At 44.9% G+C, this 11157-nt stretch overlaps 3 protein-coding genes across 3 annotated transcripts in view; all 3 read left to right on the top strand.

The window, feature by feature from the left end:
* Positions 1-5582, top strand: part of Pmar_PMAR019974 (hypothetical protein) — a gene marked incomplete at both ends in the record, with an annotated part of 6666 nt that extends 1084 nt beyond the window's left edge. Inside the window, 3 exons of the mRNA XM_002771335.1 lie at positions 1098-1731; positions 4240-4382; positions 5525-5582. Coding sequence (XP_002771381.1) covers positions 1098-1731; positions 4240-4382; positions 5525-5582 — 835 coding nt within the window. The remainder of the gene's footprint in view (positions 1-1097; positions 1732-4239; positions 4383-5524) is intronic.
* Positions 5583-6360: 778 nt separating this feature from the next.
* Positions 6361-7197, top strand: Pmar_PMAR019973 (hypothetical protein; the record flags this gene model as incomplete). Its single annotated transcript, XM_002771334.1, has 1 exon — positions 6361-7197. One exon carries the CDS (start codon positions 6361-6363, stop codon positions 7195-7197), a length of 837 nt encoding a protein of 278 aa, XP_002771380.1.
* Positions 7198-8647: 1450 nt separating this feature from the next.
* On the top strand, positions 8648-9982 carry Pmar_PMAR019972 (conserved hypothetical protein; the record flags this gene model as incomplete). Its single annotated transcript, XM_002771333.1, has 2 exons — positions 8648-9451; positions 9914-9982. 2 exons carry the CDS (start codon positions 8648-8650, stop codon positions 9980-9982), a joined length of 873 nt encoding a protein of 290 aa, XP_002771379.1.
* Between the last annotated feature and the right edge of the window lie 1175 nt (positions 9983-11157).

The following is an 11157-nucleotide window of genomic DNA, read 5'->3' as shown; positions in this document are numbered from 1 at the left end:
CTGTGAGAAGCTGAGGGTCAGCTCAAGCCAAAATGAGGGTACAAAATTTTCCCAAATGTCGACGGTAACTTTTGACCCTCAGAAACACCACCACTGATACCTCCGAGCAGTCAGTGCTTGTGGTTTGAGCACGGTCGGGCATCTGAGCTACTGGTCGCGAGTTCACGAACGTCTCCCACCCAGTAGCTGCAGAAACACACAACACGAGGAACACGTTCGCGAATCGTTCGACTAGCCTTCGAACGAGAACAATATTGCGCAGCAATCTCGGCTGGTTCTGCGGCTTCGTGCAGTCGAACCGGCCGAGCGGCTCCCTGCTTCACAGCTCGCCTTCCCATTGTCGGAGCTTAGCAGCGGCAGCTGGATTTTGCGCAAATTCTTATTACATGCTCTTATACTTTCAGCATGTGTTTCTCTTATGTGTTGCCTTTTACAGTGGAGTCTCACCGGTGATATGAAAAACACATTCTATTTAATGAGAAACGCCGCATGTGAGCAGTGAATAACGCGTAAAACACGTGATGTGAAATGATATGATGACGATGAGCAATTTATACACCCACGTATCGGCTGCTGAGAATCCCAAGGCATTCACTTTGGAGTTTAAGTGCGAGGGAAATAATTTTGTGGCGCGCGAAATTTTCTTTAAATCGAGTACGATGGGCGCGTGTCTCGCTGAGGTCGCCACTTAACTATATGTGCATTCTCATGTACTTGTTGTTGATGATGATGATGATGATGATGAAGTAGTTGACAATATTGATAGTGGAATTTTCATCCATTTCTTACCTAACCTGAGAGTGAATATTTACGTAAAAAATTCACACATTCGCGTGAAGTAGTTTTTTTTATCGAAAGTTTCGAGATTGGGAGGTGTCATTGAGTTCGGTACGGTATTGTTCATTCTGAAGATTTTCATTTTACACGATGCGGGTTATAGGAGTCTACATTGGGTCAATGCTGGTGTTCGGCGCGCTGAATACGCTGATAGGGAAAATACAATTTCAAACTTCATCTGTTGGAATCGACGGTGAAAAACATCTTTTCACAAAACCATGGTTTAACACTTTTTCTATGTTCATGGGAATGTCACTCAGCATTGTGGCGTACTTGATAAGCGTTTATATAAAACGTCGTAGAACTAACGAGAAAATCGATCAGGAAGAGCCTCTGCTGGAGCCCATAAGAAGGCCTGATACGAATCATAAAGTGAAACGATACCTTATGATTGGTCTGCCCGCCGCGTTGGATCTTACTGCTACGGTTATGTGCTTTGTGGGGCTTCTGTACAACCCTGCATCGGTCTGGCAAATGCTGAGAGGCGCGGAAATAATATTTTGTGCAATCCTGTCGGTATTTTTCCTGGGAAGGCGTCTTCAAGCTCATCACTGGGTTGCGGTTGGTCTGTGTTTTATCGCAATTCTTATCGTTGGTTTTGCCAATTTGATGAGTTCGCAAAACTCCACTCCTGCTGGAGGCGACCCTACGATGATGCTAATTGGTATGGTTATGATAGTCGCCGGACAGATCGTCCAAGCAGGCCAAGTTGTGTGTGAGGAGAGGCTCATGAAAGAGTGGACGGTGTCACCACTTCAATTGGTCGGTCTCGAGGGAATTTGGGGTTGTTTTTTCATGTGTATAATCGTCTTCCCAATCTTGCAAAGGATCCCGGGAGAAGATCGCGGAAGTATGGAAAACACTATTGACACTATGAAGATGCTCCAGAGCAACGTACAATTGATTATCAATTTGGTCATTTATTTTATATCGATATTAAGCTATAACATATCTGGTGTTATGGTAACGTATAAGTTGACTGCAGTGCATAGGACGATGATTGAAGCATCTCGAACCGCTGTGATATGGCTTGTGGATCTATTCATACACTACGTATTATTACCAGACTCGGTGTTTGGGGAGAAGTGGACATCTTGGTCGTGGTTGCAACTTGTTGGATTTATGTTATTGACCTACAGCCAGGCGGCGTATTCGGATGTTATTAAATTGCCGACATTCATTTTCTCGGAAAGATGATAATTTTTTTACGATGATCCATTAGTATTCTGGGAATATTACTGTTGTTGTGTTGGTAGTCTTCACTATGTAATTTAAAATGAATATTTTCGAGATTCATATTTAGTCGTATATTTTTTTATCACATTGGAAAAAGTGCATGTATATTATCATTGTAGTATACGCGAATTGACGATAACAGGAAGTGTCGAGAACATTTCAGTGTATGCCCACTAGCAACTCCAGGGTCGTAATTGATCCTGATTAGTGTTAGAATGTGAAATAGATGACCACTTTCCGACCACTATCGATATAAGCCGCCCTGTATTCTGAGATGACAAATGTTCCCATTGCGACGATCTTGGTAAGAATGGCTGAGGTCAAATACAGTACAATGGCTACCAAAACGCAATCATATGGCTCGCACATTAATTCCTACCACCCACACAGTACAGACTACAGGAAAAAATCGATATTACTATTGTATTTAAAGTTGACTTATGGAACTCTCGAGGTCCTCTTGACCGACTGACTAAGACAGTTGGATAGATAGATATAAGATAGTCGAGGGCCCAGCGCAGTTTGCTTCGCTTCACAGCGGATAAGACTCAGGAAGTAGTTGATACTCCTGTTATCAGAGTTTCCCTTGTACTGTTTGTTGTCGGGGCAGGGTTGTCGATTTCATGGAAATCGCAAGGCCATTTCTGAAATTGAAATTTCATACGGAAATTTCCATGAAATTTGTTTCAAAGGTGGAAAAAGAATTTCGCTCCGCCGGATACCGGCGGAGGTCTTGTTTCTCTGAAAATCTCTGCTTGATCTTGTCGAAAAACTCCTTCAAACAGAGTTCCCCAGTTTCTCTAAAAATATCACCCCTGATCTTTTTTACTTCTTCATATGTGAGCGACTTGTACCCCGGATGAAGCGAGCCTAGGAGCGCACTGGTGCTGTTAGAAGTAATGTCTCTGAGACTCCAGTTCATAGCCGTAGCCAGAGCAACAAGATTCTTATGAAATGATCCCCAGCTTGCACCTTAACCAAGAAGTCCGAAATCTTGGGAGCAAACTTGAGGGGAGGAATCCTGCCGGAGAATCGCTGTTGCTGCTTGCTGTTGAGGTCATCATAGAATACCTTCGGAGTTTTCGACACTTCTTGGTAGGGGGTGGTAGGCTACCACTGGTAGCAGGCCCAATTCTGCCTAGTGTTCACGGCGAACATGGTCCCTTCGACGAGTAGACTTGTCGAACCCCTGATCCCACCCACACCGGCAGATGAACGTATTTTGGATCTTATAATCAGCAACCCTCTCCTCTGTAACCGTGAAGAATCTTCAAAGGGTTCAGCTAGAGATAAAGACGTCTCTTTCATCGGAGACCACGTCGTCATTCGGCTGATCCAACTTGGGCATATATCAACAAATCTGTGTAGTAGACTCGGATCAATGTGAGTGGGCTCCATCCTGACTATAACAGAGACTTCTGGAGAGCTACTCGAAGCATTGAAGATAGCATACCATATTGACAACATGGACCATGTTGAACATGATGCCGTATACCAGCACACATGAAATCACCATGTTGTGAAACGGTTATGACATCTGGCGCGCGTCATTTCAATCGATCTCTCCGTGAATCGGTCCTGATCGCGTATGCGGTGGTCAATTCGTTATGTCTTGTATATCGTCTAACTGAATAATTGTTTTCGGAGCTTCCGGAGCAGTACTCCGGAAGCCAGTGGCTTCCGTAGGAGCAGTGCTCCAGGAGCACTAGGGATAAGTTCAATGTCTGTTAATCGTCTTTTTCCTAAAATTTCCTTTAAAATATGAAATTTCCACGGGTTGCATTTCATGTCTGAAATTTCGGAAATTTCCGCAAGCGGAAATTTCCGAAATTTCCACTTCCGACAACCCTGTGTCGGGGCGCTTGATATGCGAAACAGCATTGATGGCCTTCGTTGTATCAAGCACCTTCTCCTTGTCATAGTTGTGGGATAGATCACACCAATAAGCCACGTTGGTGATGTCGTTGTTACAAGAATGTTGTTGACCTTGCATGAGAGGGGCCTGGAGCACTCCTTGACGGTAGACCTGCTGCAGGTCACCTGCACAGTGGGAGCAGAAGATGTAACCTGCTGTGGATGTACTGTGTTTTCTGACCTTCGAGAGAGGCTTGCAGCTCGAGAGTTAGGGCCTTCGGCGTCTATATAGGTGAAGAAGGTACGTCGTAGATAGACCTTCTTACTAAGAGATTGCCCTTCCAATGGAAGGCTTCCATGGCAGTCTCTAACTCAGCGGCAGATAACCATAGTTGTAGTGAGGGTTCAGCAATACCGAGGACTTCAAGGAGCTCGGCCAGCGGGTTCTCCACCATGTAAGTAGTAACACCCCGCACTGGTTGACTCAATTACACTGGGATAGCCATAACAGGTGATAAGGCTCCTTATCCTATCCATTTCAGCCTGAGGACTGCGAGCCGTTTCTGAAACGGCGTTTCATGCAACGAGTAATGGGCGAGCGAGATTTGTGCGTACGCGCGCGAAGTTCGCGCCGCGAACACAGTTAGACAATTTGTGTGCTCACGCAGTTCGTGCAAATTAAATTTGCCAAATTTACATCCATTCGGTGGTCGTATGGGAGTACCCAAACGAAACCTCCAACTATTACTTTACACTGTGGAGTCCACGCTTTACTTTCATAACCAAGTGCAAAACTCATACGGGAAATGCGCTACAACCTCCCCTCCGGAGGAGCTACAGATTCCCCGGAGCGGAGCGGCGCGAGCTGCTAGTACTCCCTGTGGGCCTCCAGCGAGGACGGGGCAATTGCGGCTATGCAGCTCTATAATCCCTATATGCCTCATGAAGTCATATCCCGGTAGAAAATGTGAAGACTTGGGGAACTCGGAAACGGAGATTGGTGGAGGAGCTCTTAGACAAGAAGAGCGAAAGCTTAGCGGAAGACTTCTTCCAATGTGAAAAGCATTCTCGTGTCTCGCCTTATTCAACCAGACAGTCTCTGCTAGGCGTGCGCTACTGTGCACGTCATGTCGCGGGATTACATACAACGCTCGATTGATGCAAATAAGAATAAGATGAATAACAACAACAAAAGGATAAGATTATTCAGCACTTTGTTATGCTGTGAGCCTCACTAGAGAGGTTAGGACGATTTCCTTATTCTTCTAGTGATTGGGTACGACTATGTCTCCATCTTACGTTAGTTGGTATTGTCCCTGTACTCTCGTCTATTGTCCATCGTATAGTCAATCTTCTTCACCAGAGTGTTGGGGGATACCCCGCTTGCGCATGCGTGCTCATCTGCACAGGCGTGCTAGGACCGTGTGTAGGCGTGCTACGGGGAATCTCGGTATAACTCATTAAATCCTTTTTCCAATATGTCCGATCATGAGTCGAGCATGCAGACTGCATGATGCAGTCAGAGGAGGCACCCGGGAGCGAGTCCCAATCACTAGCAGCAGGCCTATCTTGATCGTATTGATTTGATTGTCAATAGGATACGCACCGTCGTGGTATGCCGGCACATTCGTCTCACTGGCCTCAAGCTCCTCTAGGAGCACAAGGGTGACGAGGCTTGACTCGCACGCACGCACATTCACGCAGCGGACTATCTTGGAATTTCCCTCGACACACTGAGTGTATCAAGCACTAAACTCCCAGGCTTCCATCCGCGACCTAGCGTAACAACGGGGAAAAGAGCTCGAGTCGCGAATCGATCTGCCAGAGAGGAAATGTTCCTACCAGGCAAGCCCCAAAAGGGTTACGAGTTAGCTGCGTTTTTTAGTCATTCAAGGTCAGCACGAAATACGGCTCACATGAGCGCCGCGCAATACATGCGTGATGAGAATGAAAACATCAGAGGCTGAGAGTAACAGCGACTAGAGTCACTTGTAATTATCAGATGCGTAGCAGCTGCTGCTACACTGGGTGATTAGCTATCACCAAGTAAAATCGCTGATAACGGTACATGTTTAGACGTGACGTGATTGTTACGCAGCGTGATTCACGTTTGTGTTGTTATGCGTCTCGTTGTTAAGGCTCGCTCACATTGTTTTAGCTGTAGCTTACCGATTACGCTATCTGGTGCGAGGAACAACCATAGTTCACATGTAACTTTCTGAAACTGCTAGCTATTGCGTTACAACGAAGATATTACCGTTTGCAGCATGTCAGTTTGGGTTACTGCTCACCAGTGCCACTGGTCCAGTGGTGATTGGCTTAATACTCAAGAGGACGCTTCACAGGCCTTTGATGAGGAGTCTTATCTTCACTCAATCTTGAAGGTTCGCGATACGAAATGCTCTCAGTCTTTTGAGTCTTACCTCCACTCGAATGCTGTCTGCTGCCACCGCGTTAGTCACTATGGCAGTGTTAGCTGGTTATGGTGTCGTCACCGGTGTTGATACCTCTCTCAAGCCTGGGAAATACTGCGCCTACCAAGATGTGCTTAGTCCTAAACCTGGAGTGATGTTCAAGGGATGCATGTTCTTCCAATACGATTCTCCTGGGAAGGCTATCGTGGGTTACAACTATTTCGGAAATCACTATTATGCTTTTTGGTACGAAAGTGCGGTTATCAAGGACAACACTTTCATCCTGAAACGTTTAGGACATAGTGAGGGTCCTGAGATATATCCTTACTACGAAGTGGGCTTCGATCTCAAGGTGCCACCGGGGTCGGCCGGAGTTGTCCAGATGGTCTCTAAGAAGGGTGAGTATGTTCACAATCTAACAATGGAGGCCTGCGCGGAGCGGCCAAAACACGCTTCCACCTGTACCGCCATCCCCGATGCCTCAGAACTGTCGGCTACTACCGACGGTTCCCTCGCGGCGGATGAGGAGCTGGTTACAGATATATATGGCGCCTGCTCCCCCGATTTCGTCTGCACTTACTTCGAAGCAACCGGTCCAGTCGCGCTCACTAAGTTCGTAGATTTTCGGAGTCAGTCATATACGCGTTCCGCAGTATATAACTCAGGCCTTGGCCGCATAACGTTAATTCAGGGAAGTCACGGCGAGCGTATACTGCTCGACAATCCCTACGTCAACAAGACGAGGCAGTTCGTTAACGTCCCTGCACAGTGGGTCTACTTCAGGGGCAACAACTCGGTGGAATTCGTCCCTAACAATAAATCTAAGCCCAGCGTGGTTCTGACATTCAGGGCCTGAATTTAGGGCGGAGGCTATCGAAGACTCGATGATTATGTATGTGGAGTGTATCTACTCTGCTTTCTCGTCTGGGTTCTCATTCTATCATATAGCCAGCAGAACGTATGTGGGCAATGACGGCTGCTCACCCAGGGCATCTGTTTTATCTTTTATACTTTTTTTATACTCATCATCATTATCAGATTTTTTCGAGAAACAATGAAGACGACATTACTACAAGACATGATTTTTCATATAGACAGACATTATTTGTGACGCCGCGTCCAGTATTTTTATTGAGATCTCAATCTTCGGTAAATCTCGTCGCTATAAATAAGATACAAGTATGGTTGCTCCGACCTTAGGTCGAGCATTAGTTATGACGCAAAGGTTGGAGACATGTATCATCATTCATATCATCATTTGAGTTGAAGTACTTTAGTGGTTGGCCATGGGGACATCATCATAGGATGTGGAGGTAAGCTCACGTCACCAACTCCAAGAAGAGATGCAGTTGAAAGTGCAAGTGTAGACTCCGACGTGGTTGTTCACTATTGCTCCCTCTCTGCGAGAATGACTTCACTCTTGCGCTAACAACCTGCAGTAGTCGTGAAATATGTTTTTCACCAGTGTTTTTCATATCACTAGGGACCCTAGTCTAGGGTGGTGAAACCTCATTGTATGGGCTATGATTTGCTATAAGCAACACGCTGTGTTGAACTCAGCGACTGAAATTAGTGTCGCTATGGCCGATACAACAATTGAGAATGCTGTTCCTGTGAAAACAAAGCGATTTCAACAACTGCTGCTATGACCAATACAACACCTGGGAATATTGCCCACGAACGACATATTGAACTCATGCTGAGATCAGTTCACTGGACCGAGCTTGTAGTGATTGCCTGGCAAGCGCGGCGCTCAAAGCGCCTCGTGAAAAGCCGGAAAAGTGGGAAAACGCAAGAGAGTCCATATTTTGTTCTCGGCCATGCGGCCGAGAGGGTTCATCGAAGTGCGTATGACCCTTTTCCGGATTCCTTGTTCATACTCATGTTTCCCTGGAGCAAACGCCGGTCTTGTATTATAATTCCCTAAATGAGATCCATTATTCCCGTTTTAGACCAGCCATTATTCCCGGGAACTGAAACGGGAATTATTGGGGAAGGGAAGAATGATTCTTCCTCAGCCTTCAGCCACCTGGTTTTCTGGCGCGCAAAATTTTCCTTTCCTAGGCATAAACCGAGTACGATGGCGCCTGTCTTACTGAGGTCGCCACTAAACTATAATTGCAATCTCATGTACTTGTTGTTGTTGATGATGATGGAGTAGTTGCTAATTTCCTCGTTTTCTTGGTTAGCCTTAGAATAAACATTTACGTAAAAAATCCACGCACGTGTATGAAGTTTCGAGATTCGGAGGTGTCTGAGTTCGGTATGGTATTGTTCATTTTGAAGATTTTCATTCATTTTACACGATGGGAGTTATAGGAGTCTACATTGGGTCAATGCTGATGTTCGGCGCGCTGAATACGCTGATAGGGAAAATACAATTTCAAACTTCATCTGTTGGCATCGACGGTGAAAAACATCTTTTCGCAAAACCATGGTTTAACACTTTTTCAATGTTCATGGGAATGTCACTCAGCATTGTGGCGTACTTGATAAGCGTTTATATAAAACGTCGGAGAACTAACGAGAAAATCGATCAGGAGGAACCTCTGCTGGAGCCCATAAGAAGGCCTGATACAAATCATAAAGTGAAACGATACCTTATGATTGGTCTGCCCGCCGCGTTGGATCTAACTGCTACGGTTATGTGCTTTGTGGGGCTTCTGTACAACCCTGCATCGGTCTGGCAAATGCTGAGAGGCGCGGAAATAATATTTTGTGCAATCCTGTCGGTATTTTTCCTGGGAAGACGTTTACAAGCTCACCATTGGGTTGCGGTTGGTCTGTGTTTTATCGCAATTCTTATCGTTGGTTTTGCCAATTTGATGAGTTCGCAAAACTCCACCCCTGCTGGAGGCGACCCTACGATGATGCTAATTGGTATGGTTATGATAGTCGCCGGACAGATCGTGCAAGCAGGCCAGGTTGTCTGTGAGGAAAGGCTCATGAAAGAGTGGACGGTGTCACCACTGCAATTGGTCGGACTCGAGGGAATTTGGGGTTGTTTTTTCATGTGTATAATCGTCTTCCCAATCTTGCAAAGGATCCCAGGAGAAGATCGCGGAAGTATGGAAAACACGATTGACACTTTGAAGATGCTCCAAAACAACGTACAATTGATTATTAATTTATTCATTTATTTTATATCGATATTAAGTTATAACATATCTGGTGTTATGGTAACGTATAAGTTGACTGCAGTGCATAGGACGATGATTGAAGCATCTCGAACCGCTGTGATATGGCTTGTGGATCTATTCATACACTACATATTATTGCCAGACTCGGTGTTTGGAGAGAAGTGGACAGCATGGTCGTGGTTGCAACTTGTTGGATTCGTGTTATTGACCTACAGCCAGGCGGCGTATTCGGATGTTATTAAATTGCCGACGTTCATTTTCTCGGAAAGATGATAATTTTTTTACGATTGTCCATTAGTATTCTGGGAATATTACCGTTGTTGTGTTGGTAGTCTTCATTATGTAATTTAAAATTAGTATTTTCGAGGTTCATATTTAGTCGTATATTTTATTTAACATATCGGAAAGAATGCATGTATATTATCATTGTAGTATACGCGAATTGAAAATGTCGAGAGCATTTCAGTGTATGCCCACCAGCAACTCGATGGTCGCACTTGATCACGAATTAGAATGTGAAATAGCTGACTATTTTCCAACTACTATCGATATAAACCGCACTCTGAGATGACAATGTTCCCATTGCGACGATCTTGGTAAAAATGGCAGAGGTCAAATACAGTGAAGCGGCTACCAATACGCAATGAAATGGCTCGCACATCAATTCCTACCACACACACAGTACAGACTACAGGGCAAAATCGATATTACTATTGTATTCAAAGTTGAATTAGGGAACTCTCGAGGTGTACATTTCGTGAGTGAGTGGACGCCTAGGAATTGTTCATCATCTATAGCTTGTTTGTGATTCGCCCAGGAATTCGATAACACTCCTATTGGCGTCCGTTTTGCTTGTGTAAATTTGATTTCCTGGCTAATACGAGCGTGATGAATAAATCCATATAACACTACCTATTTGAAGAAGGCACGCACAACAAACTGAACATAATCGTAGGAGCATGCCATAGGATCGCGAGCTTAGGGAATTCACCAAAGTTAGGTAAGGATAACAATACACCAGAACCTCCCAGTACTTTCGAGCCTTCGCTAGACTGTAACTACTCTTAACACAATCACACCAGCGGTTATCGAGTAACAACATTCAGGCATGTCCTTTCAAACCGTCCTTTTCAACGGTAGTAGTCGGGAGCAGCCGAGTGCGCTGATACAAAATAATACCCTACTAAATAGTAACAGAAATTCACCACCTCAGATGAAGGTCTCCTCCCACCCGGAATAGGACGTGTTGGTCCTTTATCTCGAATGAAGACCGCATGGCAGTAGCAGCCGCATACTGCTACCATTATGATGAGTATTATTCCCAATGTTATGAGAAAATATGTATACCTGAATTGAATATAATTTTCAAAATTGTTTGCAATAATTCTTACCATGCGAATTGATCGCATTGGACACCAGTGTAATAACTTCCACAAAAGCACTGGAAATCTTTAGTGCAAACTCCATGCGCACTGCATTGATCAGCAGTGGGTAGAGTCGGATTGCAAGGCAAAGAATTCAATACGTTAGTCGGAGCCTGTGTCATTATTTTTGCCAACTTTACGGGAAATAAGTATTAACAACCTCAATAAACGTTCGGAACTTTTCACCCAACTATAATCGTTGCTATTTCATCAACCTGGGGTGTAGAATTCGGCAGATGTCTATAACACTAC

This window comes from Perkinsus marinus (assembly GCF_000006405.1).
Source record: "Perkinsus marinus ATCC 50983 genomic scaffold scf_1104296963016, whole genome shotgun sequence".
NCBI lineage: Eukaryota > Perkinsozoa > Perkinsida > Perkinsidae > Perkinsus > Perkinsus marinus.
The sequence above is the reverse complement of the archived record's forward strand: the minus strand, read 5'-3'. Positions and strand labels throughout refer to the sequence as shown.